The following is a 14631-nucleotide window of genomic DNA, read 5'->3' as shown; positions in this document are numbered from 1 at the left end:
ACCATTTCCCCAGGGACAGTGGTACCCGCGAAAGGCGTGTCGGGACTTGTAGTCCTTAATAGGTGCGACGCATGCTCTTTCCCCACTAGCTCCTCCTCCTTCCCCGGCACATGCGCGGAGGCTGCTGCGGTGCCGCGCGTGCGCCCGGTACGGGGTGCCCCTTCTTTTCGCCCGTCGGTGGCCGCCGCCGCCATGGCTGCAGCTGCTGCTGTGGCCGCCGCTGCAGCTGCCATGGCCGCTGCCATGGTTGGGGAGCAGGTGAACAGCCTCTGCGAGCAGTTAGTGAAGGCGGTGACCGTCATCATGGACCCGGCCTCCACGCAGCGTTACCGCCTGGAGGCGCTCAAGGTACCCTGCCGCGGAGGGGGGGTGCCGGGCTCCGGCCACGCGGGTGCCCCGACCGCGTGTCCCCTTGACCCGCTCCGTCCCGGTGCGTGAGGGATCGGGGACGTGCCGGCCCCGGGTAGCCACCGAGGCTCTGGGAGCCGTCAGCGGGTGGGGGAAGGCAGCGGGGCTGCGCCTGCGCAGCGCTGAGGGGGTCGGGCGCCCCCCTCTAAACGCTGTCTTTCCCGAGGGGTCGCGGCTGCCCCCAGTCACTGGCCGCCCCGTCCCCCCTCCCGTGTTTTAACCGCGTGTTGCCGGTGCTTCCCCAGTTCTGCGAGGAGTTCAAGGAGAAGTGCCCCATCTGTGTACCCTGCGGGCTGAAGCTGGCAGAGAAGACGCAGACAGCCATCGTCCGGCACTTCGGCCTGCAGATCCTGGAGCATGTGGTCAAGTAAGGCAGCTCGTCCAGCTGCCTGTGCCTCGGAGGGAGCCGGCCTGCTGCCACACAGCCGCTGGTGTGGGCTCTGCTCACGGCCCGGCGCCTCCCTCGTCAGGGAGGCACTTGCAGGATGTGAAGGGTCTGTTCTGCAGCAGAGAGCAGTTGCTGTCCTGCTCCTTTTTTTCCCTTCTCTGTAAAATGAGAGGAGAAAACAGCTTTCAGGCAGGCTGGGGAGACTAATTCACCGAACACTAAGTTACATTGACATTGCAAGGTGTAAACAAGCACGCAGAGTTATCAGTAGGTCTTTGCAGCATTCTCTGACCATAGCCTCATGCTAACAAAGAGGCTTTGTATTAGTTCAGTTCCGAGATTCCTCTCTGCTGCCTCTACAGACCTGATGCTTTGTGCATTTGCTGCTGCTCCCCATGTGTGTTGACCTCAGTGGTGCACACCCATTTGCCAGCAGCAGTTTTAACTCGGCCTTTTCATTAAGGCATTGGGCCCTGTCAGAGCCTGAGCTGTAGTGTCTCTGTAGGTAAAGAAGCGGTGGTTGGGACTCAAGTCAGAGATCTTTATAAGTATTTTGATTTGGTGTCATTTTTGTTGCTCTTTCAAACAGGTTCCGCTGGAACAGTATGCCTCGCCTAGAAAAAGTTTATCTAAAGAACAATGTCATGGGCCTCATATCCAGTGTAAGTGCCTTCTACCACAGGCTGTTATCTGATGCGTGATTCTGTCACCTGAAGACAGAAAGTGGGAGTGAAAGGAAAAAGGATTCCAGTTACTTAGCACACAGTACCTGAATTCAGTTGTGCATTTCATTACTTTCTTGGTGCGCATCCTTAGTTGTTCCAGGGATTTTCTGTGTCTTGTAGTTGGGTCAATAACCATGTCACTTCATAGGGCAGAAGCTGCAAATCTTGTATAATGTATATGCAGTGCTTTTTTTCTTAGGAGGCAGTTCAGTAAAGAGGGGTGTTCTTATCCATTCAGGAATATCAAACTTGTCACATTAGTCGTGTTTTCTCTATTATGATTGCTTTTGTGAACAAGTGACCTTTGAGGAAAATCCTTTTGGCTCTCGGAGTTCAGTAGCTGTGGGTGTTTGGGAGTGTAGGAGTGTCACCCAAGGTCGCTGGGATGGAGAGTGGCCCAGTGTTGTTTCATTGTTTTCATTTTCTGTGGTTTAGAATGTTTGCAACCACTGTGCTTTGCAAGTCAAAGTTACAAATGTCTGACGTTTGCTGTTTTGGTAACTCTGTCCCTCTGTCTCAGGGAACCCAGAGTATTCTGGAGGAGGAAAGTCATATTAAGGATGTTCTGTCTCGCATTGTGGTGGAGATGATCAAGCGTGAATGGCCTCAGCACTGGCCTGACATGCTGAAGGAGCTGGATACCCTCTCCAAGCAAGGGGTATGAGACACACCTGTCTGTTCTCTTCTGCTTGGTCATAGCATGGGTTTTGGTCTTCCGTCATCCTGATGAAAGCTTAATTCAGTTGTGTTCAGGTGAGACAGGCAGATGATGGACTCAAAAATCCCTGTTAGATGAAGTTATTCTAGGAAATGATTTTAGCAGAAGAGTGGGGTGTCCTTCTGTCTTACTTTTCCAAGGTGTGACTTCTATCTTCATGCATGTTCACTTTCTCCAGACATCTTTGGCCTAGCTTCTAGAGATTTTAATCTTTGAACTGTGCTGATGGTGTGTGTTTCATTTTGGGACATCAGGAAACTCAGACGGAACTGGTGATGTTCATTCTGCTACGTTTGGCAGAGGATGTAGTGACTTTTCAAACTCTGCCTACCCAGCGGCGACGAGATATCCAGCAAACACTCACTCAGAACATGGAGAAGATCTTCAGCTTCCTACTAACTACCCTGCAGCAGAATGTCAACAAGTACAGACGCATGGTAAGAGTCTCTTTTCCTTGAGTTCTGTCAGTCCTGGAGGCACTTAGGAATTGGGATACAACTTGCAAGTTGTTGGGGAAGCAAGTGCAGGGACTGTGTGAAATCTGTTGCTGCCACTGTGAGTAGGGATCTGCTGTGGCCTGGGAAGCTGGTGCTGATCTGAGAGACTGAACACATGAGGCTGACAGAGTTAGTGTTGATAGTTTGGATTTGCTAACGAAAATAGCTAGCTAGAGTGGATTGTGTGCCTCATCCATGCTGTTGGAATGCTCTGCTGACTCGAGGGCTGTACGGCTTAGCAAACAAAAGGTGTGGTTGTAGCAGAAGCAGGTGGATTTGGGGTAGTTTCTGTAACACACAGTGATAAAGAGATGCCATCCTTGGCTCGCATTTGCTCTCTTACGTTGCAGTGGTGCCTTCGTGGTGATACACCAAAATGCAAGAGTGTTTGATGTCTCTGCATTGCATCTGGGCTTCTTTGGTCTTTTTCTCTGATAGCTCAGGTCAGGAAGCCCTTTTTTGTCAAGTTGTGGTGAGGAACTCTCTTCCTTTTTGTGTAAAGAGACTTCTTTCCTTAATTCTTGCCTAGAGTCAGAGATGTGCAGGTATGTCAAGGTGGATGGCCAAGGTAAGTCTCTGTCCTGGTCTGTTCCTGTGAGAAGGAGGTGAATTTGAGGGCAAAGTGCATTTGAGAAACTGATACAGAAATAAGGTCCTTAGGTGTATCTCTTGTTCTTTTTCTTACTGTGAATTAAAATTCAGATACAGTGGATGTGAAACTGGGAGGCAATGAAAAACTCTCTCCTGTGTGACTTTTCTGGTGCACTGACAGGCTGAACAAACCCACCTGCTGAGCAGGCAGTTCTCTGTGCAGTTCATGGTGGTGGGTGGGAGACCCTGGTGCATTTTGTAGTCTGGTTGAAATGCATTTCCAGGTAAGGTTTGAATTGCAGTGCTTGAGGTTCTGAAGTGTGGCTGCTTGTGCTAACGGTGGAATCTTTCTGATTGGCAAGGTTGGCGCACCCCAGGAACAAGAAGTCCTCACCACTCCACAGGTTAGATGATCTTTGGGATGTTTGCACAGGGTAAATTCTGAGGGTTGGGTGTTCAGTTGCCCGTTTGCACACGGAGAATGGGGGAGCTGATGGACAAGACCATTAATGATGTGCAGTGCTTAGAAGTATGCAGTTCTGGTATGGCAGCTCTGTTCCTAAGTGTTTGAGACATGTCCAGATTAACTTAAATCACTGCACTGACTACATTGATGGACAGAGTTTCCAAACCAGAACCTTGCAGCAAAAAGACATGCTCGTAGTGTCTTTGCATCAAATCAGGCCTGAGCGTCTGAAGGACTCATTTGCAATGGTCAATAAAATAGTGCAAGCAGTGTATTGCTGCTGTTCAGTGTTTGGAAATGGGAGTCAGGCTGTAAGCTGTTGCTCCACCTCTCTCTCCAGCTGCCTGTCTGACTGTGGACAAATCAGTTGCCCTTTTCAGACATCAATCTCAGTGTGTAAGAGCCACTAGCATCTTTCAGAGTCTGGCTTTTGAATGTAAGGTGCTCTAAAAGATCAAATGTTTCTTCCCTGGAAGCTTCCAAGAAGCACCAAAATTCCTTTCCTTCTTGTCCTCTGTGTCTCCCTGGTGCCTGCTGACTGGAATGTCATCTTCTGGATAAGAAGGAAATTGTGGCTTAACTTGCAGTCCAAAGTCCTGTTGTGTTACTTGCCAGGGGGCTGTGGAGGTGGTTGTGAAGCTTGCAGCGATGTCCTGAGCCAGGAAACTCTGTTGCAGCCTCCTTCACTGGGGAGCTGTTCTGTGAAGCTGCTTTTGGCTGCACTCTCAGGAATAAGCCTGTCCAGCAGTGGCTGGGTGGAAGTGTCTGTGTGCTATAGCTGCTCGCTTACCATCTCTTTTTTTGTTTTTCAGAAGACTGATCTGACTCAGGAGCCAAAGGTGAGTGGAACTAAGCATGAGTTAGTGCATTTGTCATTCTTAAGACCAAGATTGCTTAGAACTAGGCTTTTCCCAGGCTTTGGAGTCTATTACCTGCAGTTCTCATTTCCAGGTGGACTCGTTCACCCCAGTACAAAATCCTTGTAAAGAGAGAAGTGAGAGGTGGCAGCAGAAGGGTCTAAGTCTCTCACTCAGGATGGTTCCTGGTACTGTTCTTCCAGGGAACGGACTGCTTTAGACAGGAATTGATATTTCTCTGTGGCTCTGACCTACTTGCCCCCTCTCTGTTCACAGGCCCAGGCAAACTGCCGTGTGGGGATAGCAGCACTCAACACCTTGGCTGGCTACATTGACTGGGTGGCTCTGAGCCACATCACAGCAGACAACTGTAAGCTCTTGGAGATGTTATGTCTCCTCCTAAATGAGCCTGAGCTCCAAATAGGAGCAGCAGAGTGTCTCCTGATTGCTGTCAGCAGGAAAGTGAGTTCTTCCTCCTCAGCTCTTCTGGCTTTGCTTTGTTTTCCTCCAATACTCCTATGTAATTCTTCGGATAGAGCAGTGATATTTTTCCCCTTTATTTAAGAAACAGAATTAAAATTTGGCTGCTTGTGCTAATGATACTCAGTGTAAATGGCATGCCAGCACAATACGTACAGCGACTGTTGGAGTCCCATCCAGCCTGTGCTCCCCTCTCCCTCCAGTGTTGGAGATCCCCATTGGCTTTTTTTTCCCCTCACTTTCTACAACTGTGAAGTGGGAAATACTGTCATCTGGCAGCTCAGAGAAATCACAGCGGGATCTAAGCAGGTGATTTGAGGAACGTGTTCAGAACCAGCGTAGTGTCAGGGCTGCGTGTTTGTCAGCTGCCTTTAACTAGTCTGCCATGAAGAAGAGTAAAGTCTCAGGATCAGTTTTTCAGTTTAAAGTTCCCGTGATGGAATTGCTTGGGGAAATTTCTTGACATCAGTAATACCTTAGGTTTTTTTGCAAGTTTTAACTAAAATTACTTGTGGACTGCAGGCACCTCTCCAGATAGAAGGGCAGTGGGGGTCTTCTAATTTGACCTGCAGATGAGAATAAATAATTATGTAGGTGGGAATAAATAGTTGTGTTCTGACTGAGGCATTTGGTGTATTTTACACATAGGGCAAGCTGGAGGATCGGAAGCCTCTGATGGTCTTGTTTGGAGACGTTGCCATGCACTACATTCTGTCTGCTGCCCAGTGAGTACCATCCTGCTGCTGTAATGTCACACGAAACTGCATACAAATGGCTTTGTAGATAGGGTTTGCCAAAGATACTGTTGTTTAACTGCAGGAAGCAGAGACTGGGTTACGAGAGAGCAATACCACCATTTCTCTTGCAAAACCTGAAGAACTGCAAGATTTTTTAAATCCTATAATTGAAGGACAAAGTGATGCAAATATCACAGCTCCCTCAGCTTTCTTTTTAGTCTGAAACTGATCAGGAGGGGCTCTTCCACAGAGGCAGTCCTAGAGGTTTTAGATGCCAATAAAGCTCTAATAGCAAATAATGGTAATAGCAAAGCAAATCCCACTGCGATAAAATCAGATTGTTCTAGTCCTCTTTTTATCTACAAGATGGATAGCAGTGTGCTTGTTGTCTACAGCACAAGTAACTGTGATCCTGTTTTTCTCCCTTCCTTCATTCCTAGGACAGCTGATGGAGAAGGCCTGGTGGAGAAGCACTATGTTTTCTTGAAGAGACTTTGCCAAGTTTTGTGTGCATTGGGCAGCCAGCTATGTGCATTACTAGTAAGTCTCTGCTAACACCAGAAGCAGCCCTGGCAAGGCTAGTTTTTAGGGCAGGGGGTGAGACAGCCCTCAGGTAGGACCAGAGTTCTTTCTGTACATTTTGTAGCCATCGGGTTCTCTCCACACGTCTGTTAAGTGCAGAAGCAGCTCTACTTGCAAGTGAGGCAGCTATCCTGAGAAGCCATAGGAATGTAGAATGGAGGGACCCTGACTGATTTCAAGCTTCTTCTGTCCTTCTGTAAACTCTGTTAACTGCCAAAACTTCATTGAAAATTGATCAAGTTTTCTGCTGTATACTGCTACAGAAAAACTGCTCCAGGAAATTACTCTTTTATTTGAAGCCTTTTACATTTCCCTATTAAAATAACTCAAAAGGATACATGTTGTTTTTCTACCAAGATTCTCTCAAGCTGAAGGCAGAAACAGGTTTTATTCCTGCTCTTCACCTTTCTGATGCTTTGTGTCAGTCTTGAGATGAAGCTGCACATTGATACTTTGTATGCCATTCTGGCCTCTGGGTTCCTGCTCCCACCATTCAGCACAGTGCTTTGCAGTAAAGAAGGCAAGCTTGTGAGAGATGCTGCTCTTAGGGTGACTGAAGCATCCTGTGCAAGCGATACAGCAAAGTAAATTCTCACAGGGAGGGGGAACAAGCAACCAAAACCAAAACCTTTGAGACTTTATCCCTAAAAAGAATGGACAGCAAACAAAGGGTGTATTATTACTTGCAGTGACTTTACTGGCTGTTAGGCAGTGCAAGCTGTTAGTCCATAGATGAAGTAATGAGGTGGAGAGTTGAGTCCTTTCGTTCATATTCACTGAGGGGAGGCAGCATTGAGCTGTACAGCTCCACAACAGGGTTCTTAAGGGCCCTAGGTCATACTATGATTCATGAGGAGCTGCAAAACCATGAATTTATGGCTCTGGGCAAAACCTACTTTCCTGACAAGCATCCCACAAAGTAAGAGATGTCCATGCATTAAATACAGGAAACATTTTGAGAAATGGCAGCAAAATCTGGGTGTATGTGTGAAATTCTGCAGTTGTGAATTCCTCCACTTTGCTGCTGCTGGGTCGGCTTGACCCAGTAGGAGTAAAATTGTCACTCATGGCAGCAGCAGTGGACATGAATTTGTCTTTATCTGAACTCCACTGTTTGAGAAGTCACCCTTTTCCCTTGAAGGGTGGTACTGTCTCCAGCAGCCCCAGGCTGCTCAGCAAAACCTGCTACTTCTCAGGCTATGCTGATCTAATCACAATTGTTCAGGTTTTTGTCTTTGCTCCTTTACAGTCTGTGGCCTTGAGTGCTTCTGCTTTACCCAGAAACAGAGCACTTGTGAGTCCAGTGTGAGATAGAGTTAATGTTTTGTATGAAATTGTTTGTCTTCCTCATAGGGCTCAGATTCTGATGTTGAAACACCACCCAACTTTGGAAAATACCTGGACTCTTTTTTAGCCTTCACAACCCATCCCAGCCAGGTATGTAAAGGCCTGAAAGTCTTGTGTATGTTTATGTAAGAATGTGTGAGTTGAGCTAACCTGCAGTAAACAGCACTAGCTGCCAGATACTGCTTTCCATTTCAGCGAACACCTGGAAGGCAGAGTGGTTTCTTCTCCATTACCACCCTGTTAGGGACGGTGCCTGACTCAGATGCTGCATACAAAGTGCAGAATTTGCAATCAGCCCTAGTGTTTACTTAAAAGACATGGCATTCTGGAAATTTATGCCTTCAAGGTGCCTTAGCCTCAACTGAATAGTCACTGTAATTTGCTATTGCCTTCTGATAGCAACACAATGCTAGCAGTGGAGATTCCAGCACTGATGTCCTTCTTTTTTCCCATCTTTTCTCCCCTAGTTTCTGCGATCTTCCACTCAGATCACATGGGGAGCCCTCTTCCGGCATGAAGTTTTGTCTCGCGATCCCTTGTTGCTGGGTATGATTCCCAAGTACCTCCGAGCATCTATGACCAACCTGGTGAAGGTATGTGGGAACTGTGGCCAGGTAGTTGCTATATGAATGTGGCCTGTGGGAGAGAAACTACGTTTTTATTGTGTCTGCCAGAGACATGATCTCCTGGCTGTGGAGCAGACAGCTCTGTCTCAGCATTTTGCTGTCTGCTCCTTGTCTTCACTCTGGCAAGTAACTGGAGTTAGCTGTGATGGGTAACTTTTTCTTCCTGACCTTTTCTGCTCTGTCTCCAGGTGGGCTTTCCCTCTAAATCAGACAGCCCCAGTTGTGAATATTCCCGCTTTGATTTTGACAGTGATGAGGACTTCAACGCCTTCTTCAACTGTAAGTTGCCATCATCCTGTGCAGATGCTGTTGTCTGTACCTTTCTGTTTTAAAGATTTAAGTTACATCTGTAGTCAGCAGAGCCAATTCTTTTGTGTGGTGATGTACTGGAATATTCTGGAACAAATGAAATTCCTATTCTCTAGTTTGCTTTCAGTATCATAAGGCTCAGGTTCTGGTGTGGAAACAGAAGCTTTCAGTATCTTTTCAGTATCACAGAGAAGCTTTCAGTATCTTTGAAGTCAAAACCAAGACTTCTTTGGGGTTTTTGAGTTTGTATTAGTTTATCAGCCTAGAATCTGAACTGGGTTAAGTCGAATAATCTAGAAAAGTATGTTTATCTGAAGGAAGCAGAAGTTATCTAATGCTGCTTTTGTATCTCAGTATCTCAAAGTGCAGCAAGCATGTATAGTTTGAAGATTTTTTTTTTTTTTTTATGAAAAAGAGCCTTAATTGTAGTACATCTGGCTTTAACATAGACTTCTGTAATTCATAATTGCATTTTAGTTGCACTTCTTTTTATCTTAACCCATCACTATTTTTAGTCCATTTAAATCACTTCAAATATTGCCCATTCTGTTACACCTAGTTTGCTGGCTATATATCTGAGCTCACTGCACAGCTATTGCTGGAGCAGCAGCCCATAACATTCCCAGCTCTGCTTTGGGGAGAAGCAAGCATATGCAACATCAGCTTGTTGCATGGTGTCTCATTTTCCACTGCAGCTTTCCGAGCCCAGCAAGGAGAGGTGATGAGGATGGCATGTCGTCTGGATCCTCGAACTGGCTTTCAGATGGCTGGTGAATGGCTGAAGTACCAGCTCACAACTCCTGTTGATACTGGACCCATGAACTGTAAGTTACCTGAAAAAACGAGACTGATATGGGGTTTGGTTTTTAATTCAAGCTGAGAAGCCGCTTCTCTGCCTTCTTTTTTTAAGGGTGAACCAAGACTTAACACAATGGTTTTGGGCTTTAAGATCTTAGAAAGTTAAAAACAGAATCAAATCAAGCTCATTCCTCCCCACATTTAACCCTTTACAGCCTACCTGTGGAATAGCTAATGTAAAGCCCCTGACTCCTCCTTTCCTTCCCCCATATCCCTCTGCAAAACAGATGCAGCTGGCACTCTGACACAGCTTTGCAATTATTTGAGCCTTGTTATCTCTGTAACATTGTTTTTCTGTCCAGGGGAGTTCTGCTTTTTTTGGCAAGCCCTCTGTCACTCATACTGCTTTCCTCCTGTGAAGGAAAGCCACTTGGTGCTCTGCAGAGTCACACTGAGGGCAGTCTTGCCTGTGGTGATGAATCTGGGCATGCATTCTCCCTTCTCTTCATTTCCATTCTATGATTTGTTGGTGTTGCTTCCTATGATATCTCAAATATCAGACTTGTGTCTCAGGAGCCTTAGCTTGAATGAGGCAAATCACATGGGAGCACCTTATTTGCTCCCTGTGCATCCCTGCCAGGCATCCTCAGGGATTGCTGTGTGTCCAAAATACTTGAGTGCTAAGATGTTGCTGTGAAGGAGCTTACCAGCCTCCTGTTGTGCATGTGGGGAGGAGCATGGTGAGAGCTCCAGTGTTCTCTTCCTTTCAGCGAAAACAGGCGAAGGTCTCTGCTCCATCTTCTCTCCATCCTTTGTGCAGTGGGATGCCATGACCTTCTTCTCGGAGAGTGTCATCAGCCAGATGTTTCGAACCCTGGATAAAGATGTATGTGTATCAGATGCCATTTCCTGCTCTCCTGGCTTGTTCTTGGTTGACATGAGTGTGTTTTTGCAGCTATGGTGTCATTGAAAAGTTTGTAGTAACTAGTTATCTCCATGAAAAACCCGATGTCTGTTTAGTGACTCTTATGAAGAGTAGTGACCCTTCTTTAGATGAGACCAAACTCATCCTGGCTTAGTTTTGGACACTATGCCATGAGAAGTGACAGGAGAGCACTCAGGTGGCATACTTTGAAATGTGCCTTGCTAGAGGAGGATTGCTTAAGCGGAATTTTCCCATGTTTATTGTTTTTAATTATCCTCTGATTAGATTATCTTAACTTTTAAGTGAGAGAAGCTCCTGCTCAGAGAGTAGGAGGCCAGAAGCGATTTCTTTCTGCTTTTTTTGTTCCACAGCAGGCAACACAGAGAGAAAGCATTTATTTTTTTTTTTCTCAGTCTTATGTAGGCTGACTGGGTTTTTTTTTTTGTTACATTGGGCTTCTCCTGAGCTTGAGTTCATCCTTGTAACCCCAGTAAATTGGGTTGATGTAGTTGGTTAAGCATGGAATTTGTTGGACCAAAGTTAAGAGGAGACTTGGGAAACAAACTGAGGTAGAGGAAATTCACCTTTCCCAGAGATGCGAGCAGCAGTATGGGGACTTGAGTTTGACATCTCAAAACTGCCCTATCAACAGTGGCAATGTTGCTGTCCTTTTTCCCTCAGCAAGTGCACATAATCATGCTGTTAAGTGGAGGTTTCTCCTTATTTTCTTTCTGCTTTGAGAACAGTTGCGTTCAGTTGAGAGGCATGATGTGATAGCGGCAGCTCTGTGACCTAGCTCTAGGAGTTACAGGATGTGTGCTACAAGCTGAAGTAGTGAATGTTGTCTCCTTTTTGATTTCCTCTTTCCATTTGCTGACTTTTTAGGAAATTCCAGTGAATGATGGCATAGATCTGCTGCAGCTTGTCCTTAATTTTGAAACAAAGGATCCTCTCATTCTGTCCTGTGTGCTTACCAATGTCTCTGCTCTCTTTCCATTTGTCACTTATCGACCAGAGTACCTACCACAAGTACTTTCTAAGGTAGGTACTTGCAGACCCTGCTTAAAATCAGGTAGACTTTTGGTGGTGCAGGGCCCTTGTACCAAACTGCAGGAGTTAATTCTCTTGATGTTAACTGTTAGGGAAGTGCTATCCTTCATGTTAAAGGTGGGAAAAACTCAGATTGAATCTTGTTCAAGAAGAAACAGTGTCAAATAACACCAATTTTGCAGTTCCTAGCCTTAAATCTTAACGTTAAGTGCATGCTCTGGCCAGTAAACACCATTTTTTTTATTTCAAGACCTCACTGTGCTGCCAGTTCATCTTTCAACTTAGTCAAGAGGTCTTCACTGACTTTAATGAAATTGCACTAAAGTCTTATGATCTGTTCTTTGAGCTCAAAGCACATGTGTGCTAGATATTAACAAATGATGTGAATTTTTGGATCTTTTCTCACAGCTGTTTGCTTCAGTTACCTTTGAAGTTATAGAAGAAAGCAAGGTATGTCTGAATTATTATCTACTAATCAGCTATAACAGTTGGATCAAACTATATCCTATTTGAGAACATGCTGGGTCTGAAGACTGCTGTGTAGGCTTCTCAAGTATAGCTCCTGGAAAGGGCTGGAAAGTCGAGACATAACTGATCTCTTCTTGAGTGACGCAGCCTAATAAGACTGTGCTCACAAACTTAGAAGGCCACAAGTGTGGTCTAAGGCCAGTGTACTTAGTCCCCTGGTCTATGTTGGCCTTCCTGAACACGAAATCCCTTCATTAGCTGTGGTTATTCTTCAGTAGTTGGTATACATGGCTGTGACGGATGGCTATAAAGCTGCTAGCTACCTAGGGAGTGCTTGGGAGCCTTAAAATAGTAAGATCTGTGACAAGCTGTGTCACGGATCTTACTATGTCTGTCTACTCTCCCAAAGCAGAGCTTGTCTGAACATGGGCTTCTTGAGTTGGCTACAGCTCCAGGGAAAATTTGTTTGTTGGGTGATTGTTTGGGGCAGGGGAGAGGTGTGGAAATGCTTTCTTGATCTGTACTCAGCAGTGCAGAAAACTGTATGTAATGCATTTGTCTCTTGAAAATCCCTGCATTTTTCTGAACTTTTCTTTTGTTGCATTGAAGTTTGTTATGTCTGTCCAGGCTCCTAGAACTCGAGCAGTGAAGAATGTGAGAAGGCATGCATGCTCCTCAATCATAAAGATGTGTCGGGATTATCCTCAGCTTGTCCTGGTATGTAAATGCAACTGTATCATGATGAGTCTTGCCTCAGTTTCAGCTGGATTTTGTGGGATCTTCAGCTTCTTTGGCTACAGCCTCTGTTTTTCTTCCAGGAAACATTCCTGCTGTGCAAATGGCAAAGTGCTTTATTCCCTGCACCTCCCTTCGTCCCCACCCCACACCTGAAAAATCTTCTGCCTGAAGAGTTGATTTGTAAGGTGATGAGTTAAATGCAAAAGGGATTATGAGGAGGATACGTACAGCACTAGATTCGTTTTATGGGAATGTTTGCTGAACTTCCCTTTTGTCACTTGTGATGGTCTCGGTTCCTCCCTTAGCTGAAGTTGCTAGCAGTAACTAATCTTCAGACTTCTGTCACTTAACAGAACATAGGAGCAAGAGGAGAGTATTTGTTTTCCAGATTAGGCTGAGGAGACTAGAAAAACAAATATTCTTAAAATGCATGAGCCAGTGTTTCATTTGGTCTTGCTGAACTAAACAGCCTGCCCACAACATGCAGCTGTGAGCTCCTTTCTTTAGCAGTGTTTGTATGGAATGGCTGTAGGACTGTGGGAGCACCATGGGACATTGTTAGCTTAAACAAAGACATTTTTTGAGGATGGTAGTTGACATAATTTAGGCGCTCCAGTCTGCATTCTGCAGTAGCTGCTGCGAACTAGTGGGTTTGGCTTTGTCCCGCTCCACTGGTCATTGAACTACAGGGGGCTGTTTCCCATGGCCACCTAGACATCTTCACTGGAAGAGCCAAGGGCCCAGAGCTGCCACAAAATATGTTCAGGTGACTTTGCTGAAGGGCATGATTGCTAATATTGATAGAAGGTTACAGACACGTGGCCGTGTCTAGAGTGGGTAAGGAAGAAACACAACCGTTCCTATAGAGATAATGATAACCACATGAATTGTTATTAACCTAGTTTTGAGCAAGAAGATGGAAAAGTCCTGAGCCTTGCACTTGATAGCCAAAGGAGCAAGGTGCTTTCTGTGAGCAAGCAAAAGCACCAGACCTATCCTGAAGTGTGATGCTGCTGTAGGAAATATGACTGTCTAGAAGAGGGACATTTCCTCTGCTTATTTTGGTCATTCTGGAGACTAGAGTAAACTGGATGCAGGGTAATGATAGGGTGATAGGGAAGAAAAGAGGCTCTTTTAGACTGAACATTCAGATAAACTTGGTCTTAGAAGGAGATAGCTATGTAGAGGAAGGGTAAGGTAGACATGCTCCTCCAGCTGTACTGTGTAGTACAGTACACCCCACCTGCTTCCCCTAGTGGCCCCCATCCACACCAAATGCATAACGCTCTTCCACTTGGACGTGTTTTTTAGCCAAACTTCGAGGTGTTGTACAACCACGTGAAGCAGCTGCTCTCCAATGAGCTCCTTCTGACACAGATGGAGAAGTGTGCTCTTATGGAGGCCCTCGTCCTCATCAGTAACCAGTTCAAGGACTATGAACGGCAGAAAGCTTTCCTGGAGGAGCTCATGGCTCCTGTTGCTGGCTTGTGGCTCTCCCCAGAGATGCAGAGGTACGGGTCGCTTTTCTGAGCTTTGAGTTGGAGGCATTGCAGAGGTAATGCACAAACCTAATGAGCGTGGTGGGGTGCCTCATGACGCCCTGTGCTCTGGGCAGTCTTGGTAACAGCTCTCTTGTAGTTTGGGAGCTGCCAACTGAGTCTAAATGCTGTTTGTTGGAAGACTCATTTAAGGTGATAGAGGAACACTTTTTCCCAGCATGCTCAAAGCATTTGCTGAAAATGAAAACTTGTGAAAACGAGCCAAGACGTCCTTGCTCATGTCCAGGAGAAGCTAGGAAGCTGAGCTCTCATTACTAAAGCTGAGGTGTGCTGCAGCCGTGGGCAGCTCAGCGTGCACAAGAGCTTTGCAAGCAGGACTATCTTCATAAGAGATTCAGTGGTTTTAGGTCCTCATGGCCCAT

General features: G+C 46.0%; 1 protein-coding gene across 4 annotated transcripts in view; it reads left to right on the top strand.

Moving 5' to 3' along the window:
• Positions 1 to 112: 112 nt before the first annotated feature.
• Positions 113 to 14631, top strand: part of XPO5 (exportin 5) — a 28025-nt gene continuing 13506 nt past the window's right edge. Inside the window, exons 1-19 of one of the 4 annotated variants that reach the window (XM_061365925.1) lie at positions 113 to 348; positions 654 to 775; positions 1386 to 1458; positions 2042 to 2179; positions 2494 to 2676; positions 3690 to 3731; positions 4606 to 4632; positions 4927 to 5112; positions 5779 to 5855; positions 6308 to 6407; positions 7803 to 7886; positions 8264 to 8389; positions 8611 to 8701; positions 9427 to 9555; positions 10300 to 10415; positions 11340 to 11495; positions 11913 to 11954; positions 12582 to 12689; positions 14022 to 14221. In XM_061365925.1, coding sequence (XP_061221909.1) covers positions 193 to 348; positions 654 to 775; positions 1386 to 1458; positions 2042 to 2179; positions 2494 to 2676; positions 3690 to 3731; positions 4606 to 4632; positions 4927 to 5112; positions 5779 to 5855; positions 6308 to 6407; positions 7803 to 7886; positions 8264 to 8389; positions 8611 to 8701; positions 9427 to 9555; positions 10300 to 10415; positions 11340 to 11495; positions 11913 to 11954; positions 12582 to 12689; positions 14022 to 14221 — 2156 coding nt within the window. In that variant the 5' untranslated portion in view covers positions 113 to 192. The remainder of the gene's footprint in view (positions 349 to 653; positions 776 to 1385; positions 1459 to 2041; positions 2180 to 2493; positions 2677 to 3689; positions 3732 to 4605; positions 4633 to 4926; positions 5113 to 5778; positions 5856 to 6307; positions 6408 to 7802; positions 7887 to 8263; positions 8390 to 8610; positions 8702 to 9426; positions 9556 to 10299; positions 10416 to 11339; positions 11496 to 11912; positions 11955 to 12581; positions 12690 to 14021; positions 14222 to 14631) is intronic. The other 3 variants (XM_061365926.1, XM_061365928.1, XM_061365927.1) reach the window with 3 other exon arrangements.

The sequence above is a fragment of the Neopsephotus bourkii genome, unplaced genomic scaffold (assembly GCF_033783945.1).
Source record: "Neopsephotus bourkii isolate Nb327-2 ecotype Australia unplaced genomic scaffold, CSIRO-AGI_Nbou_v1 NB_1292, whole genome shotgun sequence".
Taxonomy (NCBI): Eukaryota; Metazoa; Chordata; class Aves; order Psittaciformes; family Psittacidae; genus Neopsephotus; species Neopsephotus bourkii.
This window is presented reverse-complemented; position numbering and strand designations above follow the sequence as displayed.